The 13,972-nt window shown below is 45.4% G+C and overlaps 1 protein-coding gene across 1 annotated transcript in view; it reads right to left on the reverse strand.

Moving 5' to 3' along the window:
* LOC134539625 (paired box protein Pax-5-like) overlaps window positions 1-13,972 on the reverse strand; it is a 123,505-nt gene that overhangs the window by 63,204 nt on the left and 46,329 nt on the right. The window contains exon 3 of the mRNA XM_063381808.1: window positions 9,066-9,263. Coding sequence (XP_063237878.1) covers window positions 9,066-9,263 — 198 coding nt within the window. The remainder of the gene's footprint in view (window positions 1-9,065; window positions 9,264-13,972) is intronic.

Genomic DNA, 13,972 nt, shown 5'->3' on the forward strand with positions numbered 1-13,972 from the left:
AGGGAAACACACAGCACTTGCGCCGCTGTTGCGCGCGCGAGGCAACAACAGTTGCTCCGGCAGTCCGAGGGAGAGAAAGAAGCTGGCGGCCTGGCCCGAGTTATTTCAACTCATTTCATTTTCCCTTCCCGCGGGTGAATTGCGCCCTTGGGGGTGAAGGGGGGAGCAGGGGTGTCGCCAACCCCCAGAGGGTAGCGTCCAAACCTGGCGGCCCCCCACCCCCCTCTGGCAGCTATGATTCGCCACTCAGCTTCGAGCGCTCGTCCCACCAGCCTCCCCCCCCCCTCACTCCGCGACCGTGCAGGCGGTTCAGTTCGCGCTCCAGCAATCTCCCGCGTAATCAAAACAAATGACGTCCACCCCCCCCCCCCCCCGGGCTGATGCCCTCTCCTCATGTGCTTCCCCGCGGGGGGCCGTGATTCTCTTTATTCACTCTCAGGAAATCTCCACTTGTTCACAGTTCATTATGCCGCAGAAAGGGCGCCGAGGTTAAAATGCTACGACAGCGGCAACAACGGAAAAGAGAGGGGCTATCTATAAATCTAAGTTCTTTTTTTTTTTTTTTAGCCTTCACCGACAGATGAACAGGTGGATTTCGCACAAATTTGATTTAGTATATAGTAGTATAAAAATCACCTCGGAACAAATCACGAAAATCGTCGATGCGTTTTCCCAATCAGCAAATGACCGAGAAAAAGGCCTCAGACATTTTTGACAATTACGTCCATTCTTAAAACGCCAATGCACCAATAATCTAGTCTATGAGATAAAAAAAAGTGATCTTAAAGTAAGGAACGGAACCTTTGCAGCTCCAGTCAGAATTCAACATATCCGGTCCATTTGTGTCTCCTTCGTGCTTGATTATTTTTTTTAGAGTCCCGATTATTTTGCGGAATAATTTGGTAGTATAATTAACTTGAAGCACTTACACATATGCTCAACGTTGATGATTGATTGGCCCACAGAGCTGTTGACACGCCCTAGACGACCCTGAGCCAGTGATAAACAAGGAGAAGAAGTGGTTAACCCAATCACGTGTGACCCGCAAAAAAAGACGTGATTTTGTTATCGACCAATGACTATCATAAAGCTTAGAATTTCATTTCAGTTAATAAGTAGATATGATGAATCATATTGATGATTAATAGGGGCATGCATATTTCGCGAAACGATTCCGAGACTAGCTGAAAGTTAAAACACTGTAGCATCGTCTGTGTTTCGTGATTGGGTGAGTTTATTTCAGGTACATATCGATTGTTACAACACCAATCACTGCTATTCAGCTTGGAAGCAAACACGTCCTGGTGGCTCGGTTAAATAAGGCAAAGACTTATCTCGCAGAAGGTCGCCAATAACAAGGAAGAAACCACTAGCGCGGGTGTACCTTGTTGCAGTCTAATAGGCGCTGAGACTTTTTCGCGAAAAATACCTGCCCCTAATGATTAATTAGAGACCTAAAAATATTCGCTGATTCGTTTCACCTTAGGATAAAGTTCAAACAAGTATAGCTTTGCACCGCTTCTGCGATTGGCCCAAAATGTTATCTGTAGAACCCTCAACCAAGAACAACGAAGTTGAGACGTCTCACAACTCAGCAGCCAATGAACGGGTGACGTTTGCCCGAGCATGCAGAGGAATGTGAAGTCTGCTGTTAAGTATTAGTGCCTTTAGTTCGCTAGCAGCTGTGAGCTTCACTAAGCGGATGGGATTCGCCAAGCAGAAGGCTAGGAAGTTGCCAGACTTTACTGTATGACCGTGTGGCGGATATAGAGAACATACACAAACTCACTGTTTATGTTTTCCATGGCTTAACTCCTATTATTTCCTATTATAAAACTAAGTTTCTTTTTTTTCCACTCCCTTAGGGATGGAATGTCATAATTATATGTAGTCTATGTCTCTCTCCGGCCCATAAACTGTCTATATACAAAATTTCATGTCCAGCCGTTGCTACGTTGCTGCGTGAAATAAGGACAGACAAACACACTTTAGCATTAAAAATATTAGTAAGGATTTTGCATTCTTTATTATTTTTTTCCCCATGACGAACATTGCAAAACTGGAATGGCTTATGTCCGAAAAAATATTGTATTAGTACAACATTTCCCATTGCAAGAATCACTTAGAGAATCTGCCCCTTGGTTGAGTGGCCCACTCACGCACTAAGGCTCTCTCTTTAAGACTTCTGGGACCGGCCCTGGTTGGGTTTCACGGAGGGGCGGTGCTTGGCCAGCGCTCTCGGAGGACGAAAGGAAAAGGTACGGCGCGAAGCGAGAAGGGAAGGGAGACCGGGGGATCGATAAGAAAGAAAGCGAGTTGAAACGCCCTCCCTTACACGACCCTTGCGCTCCGCCACACGCCACTGGTGCGCGCAGACGCCCGGAGAAACCGTCTCTCAGCCTGAAACCGTCCAGCGTCAGAGCTTCTCCGCCTACTCTCAGCCTCACCACAGCAGCTTTAAGTCACTTGGAAAAATAATTACTTCAGCTCAAAACGTATTCAACTTCACCATTCAAAAATCATTCAGCATAATTAAAGGACTTAATACTCTTGGTATAATTAATCTTTACATACCTGGAACTGTCCCCTGTTTATTTTTAGGTAAAAGGACTGATACGACTGTAGGCTGTATTTCTAAATCTTCAGATTTACTTTATTTCTCTAAAATCTCTGAGCCAATGAGAAACCCTCAACCAAGGAAGTGCCAAATCATGGACAACTCAGACGTGACGTTTCACAAGTAAGAAGCCAATGAAAAGATGACATTTACCCGAGCATACACGGGTCAGAGGAGTATATCATAGAGGTCAATGAAAACACAAACTTTTCCCGTCCCTAACAATGATCATTGTAAGAAGACTTGATTATATACAAGCAAATCGAGTCTAGCCTGGAGTGAAATGAATTCTTGGCCAGAGTTGCCAACTACTTCTTGGCTTTTGTGTTGAAGCCACGTCCTTGTAATTTATCAATGGCAATTAACAACTGATACTAGGTGTTTTGGTGCAGTATTTATATTAGAAACGCTCGCAGCTGAGCTGTGATTGAACACCGAGGTCGTCCCTGATTGGAGGATGGTGTAGCCAATCTGGAAGCATCTGCTTGTAGGCGCAACAAGGAATAATTATCCACAGTCAAGCTAGCTGCAACTACAAGACGATGCATCCTGATTGACCGAACCACCCTCCAATTAGAGCCGACCTCAGGAATCAACCAGATGCGATCGGGCATGATATAAATACTGCACCAGGACACGAGGCTTCGGTTGTTAATAGCAGTTTCACCCTTAGGACAGACTCCGCGAGAAACTATCAAATCACATATTCTCATTGGCTGCTGACTCGTGACACCTGCTAACCGGGATGCTTTTTAATAGGTACTTCAATTTTTTTTTTAAGGGTATTTCATCGGCTCAGAGTTCTTCAGCTAAACTGTGGCCCAATCACTAAAGCAGGGAAAAAACAAAAAAGGTAAGCGTATTTGGAATCCAGTCTATCGCGTGAATGAATCCGCGAGTATTTTTTTTATCCGGTCTCAATTGATCGCCCTTGAAGATGGCTGCACACAAGGCACGCCGAAACGTCGGGCACATCACCGGACACGAGGACTTGCACACAACCCGGTAGCAGCGCAGAAGCAGTTACAGACGTCAACGACACGGTGTGAGTAGAGACCGGGAAAAATTCGCGGGTTCAATGAACTTCAGGATGGACTCCAACATCCTCTACACGCTCGGGCAAATGCCAACTATACATTGGCTGCTGACTTTTGAGTCGTCTCGACTGGGTAACCTGTGATTCGACACTTCTATGAGTGAGGGGTCTCTAATTGGCCCCTCAGTCCTCCAGATTAACAGTGAACCAATGGCAGAAGCAGCACTGAGGTGTGATGATTTGAATTTTAGCATAACACGAAATGAACCCGGGAATTTTCCAGGTCTCTAGGTGTGAGGATCCCGTGCGGTCAGCGGCGGCCGAGCCCGGTGATCGGTCAACCAGAGGGGAGGGGACAGGGGACAGGCAGGACTCTCCACAGCTCCGACCTCGTGCCCTTCGCTGCACGGATTACCGCCGCATTCCGCGCCTTCTTTCCCTCCCGCGCTTTTTCCAGGCGGCGTGACGTCAGCGGCTGCGGGGAAGGACTTGGCTCGCCGCCATTTTGTGGTCGCCCCGAGGCGGCGCTCGTGCGGGCGAGGGGTGTTCCGGGGGGGGGGGAAGCCGGCGTCCACCCCGCTTTCCCCCTCCCTTTGTCAGACCGGCGTCTTCTTGTAGCAAAGAGCGAAGAGGGGGAGAGAAGGAAAGGGAGGGAGAGGACGCTACTGGCTGCCACTTCCCGTATACTAAGCGAGGGTGCTGGGCAGACGAAGAACTGAAGAGACAGAGAGAAAGAAAGAAGGGGCAATCCTCAAAGGCGCTCGACTTAGGAATACAGGGTTATTCCCGAGGATCACAAATCTTATGACTTAACAAGCGAGCCTGATTGCAAGCTGCAGCACGTATATACCTACGTACCGCAACTTCCATACCTGCTTGATCCAACTATACAATTTCGCGAGTTTTTCTTCCCTTTTTTCTCCCTCCTAGCCTTGTTTCGTTGAACGACTTGCAAGATTAAATTTAGGCATATGTTACAGCTAGTGATGTCCCGTGCTTCGCTACGGAAAACTGCCGAAAAGAACTTTCTCGCACTGATCATTAAAATTTTCATTAAAATTAATCGAGTTTAGAACATACACTAAACTCACCCCGGTTAAGACTCTTGGGAGTTGATTATCGTAGAATCAGTTCTTAGTGGGTGATAATTTAGCACAAGGAATATACCTGCCAAATTTACAATTTATATGTCTTATATGTAGTTCCAAAAATAATTTCAACCACTGAACTCCCTTACCCACTTTCATTCACCGCACTTTGGGAGACGATTTCATCGAACTCCATTCTTTGTGGATTTCAATGTAACAATAGGAACATACCTGCCAAATTTCCAGTCAGACGTTCTTATAGTTCCAGAGAACTGGCGATGAGTTAGTGAATGGTATTTCGCTTTTATATAATTAGATAAACGTACTAATCAAAACATCTAAAAACAAGCATGTCTAAACATATTAGAGAATATGCAGGGACTTGGAAAATTTTCGGTCTCAGTGACCTCCAGGATAGACTCCACGCTCCTCTGCATACTCGGGCCAAGCTCAACTGTTCATTGGCCGCTGACTTGTGAGCGTCTTTAATTAGCCAAGAGCCCTCCAGATTAGCAATTAACCCATATAAGTTGCAGCAAAACGGTATAATTAGTTGAATTTAAGCATATTGCGAAATGAATCCGCGAAATGTTTTCGGTCTCTAAGAATACATTATAAACAGAGACCGAACAAATACGCTGATTTAATTCACGATTGACTAGAATCCAAATATGTTTACCCTTTTTGCTGATTCAGTGATTGGTCCACAGTCTGGAGGATTATGAGTAAATTGAAAAATCCCAAGAAAAGAAGTATCGAATCAAAATAATCCCAGTTAAAAGGTGTCACAAGCCAGTAGCCAATGACCAGGTGTATTTTAACCAAGTTCATAGAGAACTGTGATGTCTATCGTAGAGATCACCGAAACCACGTCCCTAATTATAACACATGCTGAGAACAAGCCAAATTCGAGCCTTCTGCTAGCTTTCATAAAGCAATTCTCTGCCTCAATCGTCAAATCAAAGTTGGAGCTTGACTCAAGCTTGCCCACGGCAAGCTTAATTAAAGCCAATGACAATTATTATGCTTCAAGCTTGCATGCTAGGTGGAAAATATTTAACTTAGTTTTTGTTATGTCCGAATGTGTTGGCATTTCAAGAACGAGTAGCTGGGAGGGAGGTTTGAAAAGCGCGGTTTCACCCGTCGATACTGAATCGCCGGCTTCCTTGATCGCTATCTGGCTGTGTGTGTGTGTTTGTACAGCGGGCTGCCCTGGTTCGAGACGTTTTGCGGCACGAACTGCAGGTATAACTTTCAACTTTCCTGGCGCCGCTTTCCCGAACCTGCCCGCGAGAGAGAAACGCCCAAGCGAACGCTGCGCCCACACAGAGAACCACGACTCATTCGTAGGAATTGGAACCATTTGCATTATCTTTGACCTCTAGGATAGACTCCGCAGCCCCGTGTATGCTCGGGAAAATGCCATCTGTTCGTCTGAATTTATATAGGCAGGTTGAGTCCATCATGCAGTGAAAAATAATCCGCAAAGTAAACGTGGCTCTATCAAGTAATTGTTAGAGACCTGAAAAATTCGCGGGTTCATTTCGTGTTATGCTAAAATTCAAATAATTATACCTTAGTGCGGCTTCTGCCATTGGTTAACTGTTAATCTGGAGGACTGAGGGCCAATTAGAGACCCTCACTCATAGAAGTGTCGAATCACAGGTTACCCAGTCGAGACGACTCACAAGTCAGCAGCCAATGTATAGTTGGCATTTGCCCGAGAGTGTAGAGGATATTGGAGTCAATCCTGAAGTTCACTGAACCCGCGAATTTTTCTGGTCTCTAGTAATTGTTTAGGGTCACACAAATTAATCGTAACCTACTTTGGACGAATCATCAAACGAAAAAAAAAAACAGCAGATATGTGCGTTCTTCAAGTCTGCTTTGCCACCCAGTGAATCCGCAAATTTATCTTGCCTTCTAGTGATTGCACTTCCAGGACAAAAAAAAATTATAACAGGAAGAAAATGGATTAATTTAAAGGGCCACCGAATATCCCCGTTTCTCATGCGACGAACAATCAGGGATGACAGTCCGAGGGTTATATCCCTCTGCCATCGCCCCTTTCCCCAGAGGACCGCTCCATTAAGTGCGAGTGTCCCCCAGCGGTGCTCTAGTGCCTGCTGACAAGTGATTACGATTATTAAAACGAGGGGCGGGCGGTGTACCCCCTCAGGGAGCCTTACTCACGCACTAATTCCTCCCACCCTCCCCCCCGACGCAATGTCCTCAATGGCCAGCTAACCTGCTCCCTTGCGCCCTTTCCCGCTCGCACACATGTTGAGCTGATGTGCGATATCGTCATCAAGCTAAAGGAAGTGTCTCTTCAAAAGTCAACAAGGAGTGCTACAGTGTTAGGACATACCTTTCAACTACACGCATCTTTTCCTTTGCGACTGGCTAGTGCAAACCATTCGTTCTAACGTAATAGCTAGAAACTTGCAAAATTCGCGGATTCATTCGGTGATAGGCTAGAATTAAAACACATATACCTCTTAGATAATTTTGCTATTGGCTTACTGTTCATCTGGACGAATCTCAGCCAGTTATAAACCATCAACCAAAGAAGGATCGAATCACAGACAAACCAGCTGAGACGACTTACAAGTCGGCAGCCAATGAACTTGCGTTATTTGTCCGAGTGTACAGGGGTATGTGCAGTCTATCCTGAAGGCCATCGAAACCACGAATTTTGCACGTCTTTAGTAATATCTAGTGAAAACAAAGTTTAACATCTATGAAATATAAAAATACATAACATATTTAAAACAATATTTAGAGCTTGTTGTTCCTAAAACGACTCTAACAAAATTTTGGAACTACATGCGGTTAAAAAAAAAAGTGTGTTCAATGGTTTAAAAAAATCAATACTCCAAACTCAGGATGACTCAGCTAATGATGAGGACAAGCTTCAAAGGAACGTATCCAGAAAAACTTAGGAATAGCCTGCTGCGGGTAAATTCGTAAACTTGTTTGGATTCTAAAGAAGTCTTCCCCTCAAAAATTTAGAAACGTGTCTTCAATTTAAAAAGCTTATTTATTGAGACCGGAAAAATTCGCGAATTCATTTGGCGATAGGCTAAAATACAAATAGTTATGCCTCAGTGCTGCCTCTGCTATTGGCTGACAACTCACCTGGATGACTCTGGGCCAATGAGAAACACCCAAACCAACGCTTTATCGAATCACAGGCTGCCACGTTGGGGCGTCTCACCAGACAGCAACCAATGGGTGGGTGACATTTGACCGAGAGTACGTATAACTAGAGACCTGTAAAATTCGCGATTTCAAATCCCTAAAGGATAGACTCCATGATCTTCTATGCACTCGTACAAATTACATCTGCTGATTGGTTACCGACTCGTAATACCTGTTGACTGGAATGATCGTGGTTCACTAATTCTTCTGTTAAAAGATTTTTCATTGGCCCAGAGTCCTTCAGATAAACTGTGGCCCGATCACTGAAGCAAAATAATGTCAAAAGTATTTGGATTCTATCCTATTGCGAAATGAATCCTCGAATTTTACAGGTCTCTACGTATAACTATGGAGTTCATCCTGCAGGTCATTGAACCCGCGAATTTTTCCGATCCCTAGTTAGAGGGGATGCAGGGGGAGGGGGCGGCACCGAAAAATTCGCGGATTCAATGACCTCTAGGATAGCCTCCATTATCCTCTGCACTTCTCAAGTAAACACGCGTGTTCATTGGGTACTAAATTGTGAGGCGTCTCCACTGGGTAGCTTGTGATTCGACGCTTCTTTGGTCGATAGTCTCTCATTGGCCCAGAGAGCTCCAGTTAAACAGCGAGCCAATATCAGAACCAGCAGAACTGTACACATGTTTGAATTTCAGCCTATCACGAAATGAATCCGCGAATTTTGGAGGTCTCTGTTTATATTGCATCCTGTCCGGGTTTTGGTTTAATAGTTTCCACGCTTTTCAGACGTCATAGGTAGGGGCATGCAGATCTCGCGAAAAGATCTGAACACTTATTAGACTGCAACAAGGTATACCCGCAAATGTGGTTTCTTCCTTGTGATTGGCGGCCGTCTGTGAGAGAAGTCGTTGCCTTATTTGACCGAGCCACTCAGGACGCGTTTACTTCCGCACTGAATCACTCTGATTGGTGTTGTTACAATCGATATGTACCTGGGAGAAACTCACCCAATCACGAAACACAGACGTTGCTACAGTGTTTTGACTTTCATCTAGTCCCGAAATCTTTTCGCGAAATCAGCATGCCCCTAGTCACAGGCGACCGCGTACACCCTGACTCGTGGTCGGAGCACCTCGAGGGCAGGGGAGGGGAGGGGACCGACCTGTTGATGGAGGAGACGCTGGGCACGTTGTCCTGCGAGCAGATGCCCTCGGCTAGCAGCCGGTCGCGGATCTCCCACGCGAACATGGTGGGGTTCTCGCGCTTGTAGTTGGCGATGGCGTCCACCACCAGCGGCGTGGCCACCTTGGGCTTGCTGCCGCCGATCACGCCCGCCTTGAAGCTGCCCGTCTCGTAGTACCTGCCGGCAGCGCGCGCAATCCGTCATCCCTCCACACTGCACAGCTCCCCATCAAGTACTTACAATATATACCATTAGTATTACTAACTCTATTCAGAATAAATACATTTAGTAGGGACACCTGTATTTCGCGAATACATTTCGTGTCGAGGTATTTCACAAAATACTGTAGCTTTTCTCCTGTGGTTATTGGCTGAGGTCGGGGAGAGGTGTCGTCCCGCTCTTGACGGGGCCAATGAGAATGTGATCACCGTACTGCTGCACCCTCGCAATTTGCCATGACTCTTAGAAAAAAGCTACAGTGTTTTGTGAAATACCTTGACACGAAATGTATTCGCGAAATACAGGTGTCCCTAAATATATGCAATTAGTATAGACCTGCAAAATTCGCGGTTTAGATGGCCTTCAGGATGGACTGCACATACCCCTGTACACTCGGGGCAAATAGCGCAAGTCGATTGGCTGCCGACTTGTAAGTCGTCTCATCTGGTTTGTCTGTGATTCAATCCTTCTTTGGTTGAGGGTTTATATAACTGGTTGAGATTCTTCCAGATGAACAGTAAGCCAATAGCAAAATTATCTAAGAGGTATATGTGTTTTAATTCTAGCCTATCACCGAATGAATCCGCGAATTTTGGAGGTCTCTAACAATTAGTATTCCTAACTTTATTTAGAATAAATAAAGTTTGTTTGGAACAAATTATTACACTAAATTAGACGTAGGCTTCTTGGGTTTGTGAAGTGTCAAGATGCTTATTTATGAATAGGCCTTTACAAGACAAATTCTGAATATTTTCCAACTTCTGTGAGTAAATTGCTCTTTTAAGTATCGCAAATATATTTTAAAAAAATATTCTATAATACGATAAGATTATTTTGTGCTTATTTCTTTTATTTGCCTTCACTCCACAAGCGTGTTTATATTTTACCTAATGTCTTTCGTTCAGTGTATTAATGTAATTAAAGTAATTAACTAATTATGTAACTGGTCATTTTACATGGTCCAAGAAAAAATTGTTCGGACTTGATATAATGTTATGAATTATCTGTATAGTAAGTAAGTTATTTTAAAAAAATGTTAAAAAAAACTATATATTTATCGCAAACGTAATAATATTTAATATAGAGACGTAATCAATTTTCAGTTCCCCTCAACTAATGCAATTTCCCCTCCACCTAAAGATTGTTTCAAATGTTTAGCAATTTAGAAAACCAAGCTCTGGACGTAAATTGATTTAATATAATTTCTTGGAAATACGCCATTGCAATTTTGCACTGTTTTTTCATGGAGAAAAAAAATGCATGCACGCAACATAAGAACTATACACATAATATAAAATGAAAACATAAACCCAAAGTAAACACATTAATCAGTTTTATTAATTTGGGCAATTTCGAGTTTTGAAATGCGGGGGACGGGATGCTGGGGCTAGGACCACCTCGGACGGTCGAGGCCGCGGGCTGCCTTGGCGCGGGGGGGGGGGGGGGGGCGGTGGTTCGGCGCCCCTCCTTTGTGGAGGGGCCCGCGAGCGGGAATGCTGTCTAATTGCGTCGTGACGAGCCTTGGCCACGCTCAAACAAAACCGTTGCCTCCCCCCCCCCACTTTCCTTCTTCCTTCCCCCCTTATTCTCTCTCTCTCTCTCTCTCGCACACACACTCGCGGGCCGAGCTAATTGGTGGACCGCCTGCCCTCTCCGCCGGTAGCCCACAGGGCTCGGGGCACAGAAAAACCCTAGAACACAGAAGTCGAAATGGATCGGCGAGAATGTTGGATTTTCTGTGTGTACATTGAACGACCTCGGTTCATTTTTTGACAACAGCTGAATTCACACCGAGATTCAACCAAATCAACCAGCTTGATTATCCGACCAAGTATCACGCAACAGCAAGATCTTCAACTGACAGACAGTCCGAAAACTCAACTGGAGATAACCCACGCCATATTTAAGATATTTCTTACGACCACAAGAATTAGAATAAGAAGAAGCTCCATTTGTTTTTTGTAGATTATGTGGAATCTATATTATTCGATACCCTGTGTACATTCGGTTTTATGTCACCTATTCGTGTATAAGTTCAAAATTTGTGAGTCTCCAGTGGGTTATCGTGACCCACGGCACTTCTCTAGAAGCAGGTTTTTGTTATTTGTACCGATTATTACACAGGTGATTGGACTTCAGATGTCGCGAAAAACGAATCCTCAAATTTATAAGGTCTCTCTCGATTAAAAAATTTGAGTGAGTCTTTCAGGACTCGGTTAACGAGCAAATTCAATTTCCTCCTGTTGCAAGAACTCTTAAAATACAAAATTCGGACAAGATATTTAACGTATAATTCTTTAATATAGTGCTGGGCGTGATTTATATACGCAAACTGTGTTTTCAACTAAATTTCTGGAAGCGAATCACACGTAGTTTCCGCACCCGCCGCTAGAATTCGCTACCGGAGCAGCTACGTCGACCTATCGATCATTCCATCTGTAGACCTAAATTTTAAACTATAAAATGAAACAGCTCCTGAAGTTCATTGAACCCGCGAATTTTTCCGGTCTCTGGTTAGTACTATAAAGTTTCACCTTTGGCTTTGCGAACTTTAGTTGGTGCAATTCGCCGCAGACGGCAGCACCGTGCCCCGCCGAAGCTGAGATGTCACACATGAAGCACGGCCAGTTGGCACGGAGGGCTGTGTAGTCTAGTGAAAGGGTCGTTGACTCGAGGAATCACCAGATCGCTACCGCCGCGTGTCGCGGTACCCGCTGGGTACATCTCCTCCGACCAGAGATACCCATCTCGGGCGGTCTCTTTTCATCTCCGCGGACGGTTACACGTTTGCGCCAGCAAACCTCCTCGGCGGTCTCCAGGAGTACCTGGCGGATTCGTATCGAGACCTCGCGGGCTGTTGACCGGCGGTTGCTTGGTCGCTTTGTTCTTCCGCAGATCCGCACAGTAGTGCATTGCATTCACTGCACTTACAACATAGGCAATTAAATATTTTAAAATATAGGTACGCGTTTTTTTTTTTGGATGATACGTGTTCGGAAATAACCCTCACTATTTCCATTTTTTTTGCGGGGGAAAAATAAAAGGGAAATATATATTTCTTTGAAAACAGGCGGACTGGGCTGGTCGATGGCGAAAAAGAAGCAGAAGAAGAAGAAAGAAAAAATTAAATCGCGTTGTTGCTGATAACCATAGTCCATTGTGTGTAGCGCGGGGGCCAGAAGGTTTCTGGCGGTCTAATGCGGCTGTTTGAACTCGTGGGCCCTAGGGAGCAGCACTGTGCAACAGCCACCACCTTCCCCCCCTCCACACAGTTCCACCCCATAGCAGGGTCTTTGTTATGAAAATACACCCCCCCCTTTTCCATCCTCCTCCGCAACTACACAACCCGCGCGCGCGCCATTTGACGATCTACGGCGCGACGCGCACTCCCCCCGGTTGTAATAGCATTTGCGAAGTTGTGACGTCGAAGCGCGCCGGGCAGGGGGGCGGAGGGGGCGGGGGAGGGTCCTCCAGGGAGACGTGGAGGGTCGTGCCGGCGGATAGGGTTATGTACCGCCGGGTGAAGGAGTGGCGGGAGCAGGGGGGGGGGAAGGTTTTATTGGTCGCATCGGCGTAACTCGAGCCCAGCGCGCGAGCCGCGGGACACCACGATGGGCGCGGGGGGTCGGAAGGTGTGTGCTTGCTGCACGTATATTTTTAAACCCCGGCCCTCTGACCCCCATCCCCCCCCAAATCCCCCGTGACGTCACCATTGTTTCCGCGCGTCCCCCGATGGATGGGCAATGGCAGGTCGCTTCCCGACAACCTCGACCCGTTTGGTGGGAGGGGGAGAGGGGGGGGAGGGAATCGTATTACCATCCCCGCGCTTTGATCTGTCGCTGTCCGGCGGCGTGATGTTGGCGTGGATGATGGCATGTGTGTGTGTGTGTGGGGGGGGGGGGGGGGGAACCCGGTGTGGCCTTTGTGTCCCTGCGTGCGATTGGCCGGTTGCATTATTAAAAGAGCCCTGGAGGGGGGGGGTGGGTTATGATCGCCAGGGACAGACACCTCTCTCGGGTGACGGACGCCTGTCCCGAACACAGACGAACGGGCAAACGCGAAACTGATAAAAGCAGTAGGTACCAAAATTTATACGTGTCGTCCTGCCACTGTTTTTTTTTCTTCTGTCAACATCAGGCGAACTTGACATATCGCGTGACGCGTTGAAAGTGACAGTTGGGAAATGGGCACAATATAGCTGATCAAGTTTTTTTTTTCCAGCTACGATGCAAATTTAAAATTACCAGTGATTGCAACTGCGATGATAGTCATAACCATTGACCTTCCAAGGAAGTCTACTTCAATGAGATATTCTCTAATCCATGGCTCGCCGCATAAGCTGACGAAATATCTTCTTCTCGGTCTATACATAAATCATACAAAAATTTTACCTTGTACTTTTAATAAAGTTTTCTTTGAAAAACAGTTGCCAAGAAATACTTTGTAATATTACAAGAAATATATTTTATGACTATGTATGGCTATTTATGCACACATGAAATACGTTTTTCGAGATAATACTGAGTGTTTACTACGAAAATGGGCACATAATTATATATTTTAATTAGTTTCAATCAAACATATATTAAATCAATGAAAAAAAATTAAATATTAAAAAGTTTGACTTTATTTTGTTTTATTGTGATTATTAATGTGCGCAGTTAATA

This window comes from Bacillus rossius, chromosome 15, assembly GCF_032445375.1.
Source record: "Bacillus rossius redtenbacheri isolate Brsri chromosome 15, Brsri_v3, whole genome shotgun sequence".
NCBI classification, from domain to species: domain Eukaryota; kingdom Metazoa; phylum Arthropoda; class Insecta; order Phasmatodea; family Bacillidae; genus Bacillus; species Bacillus rossius.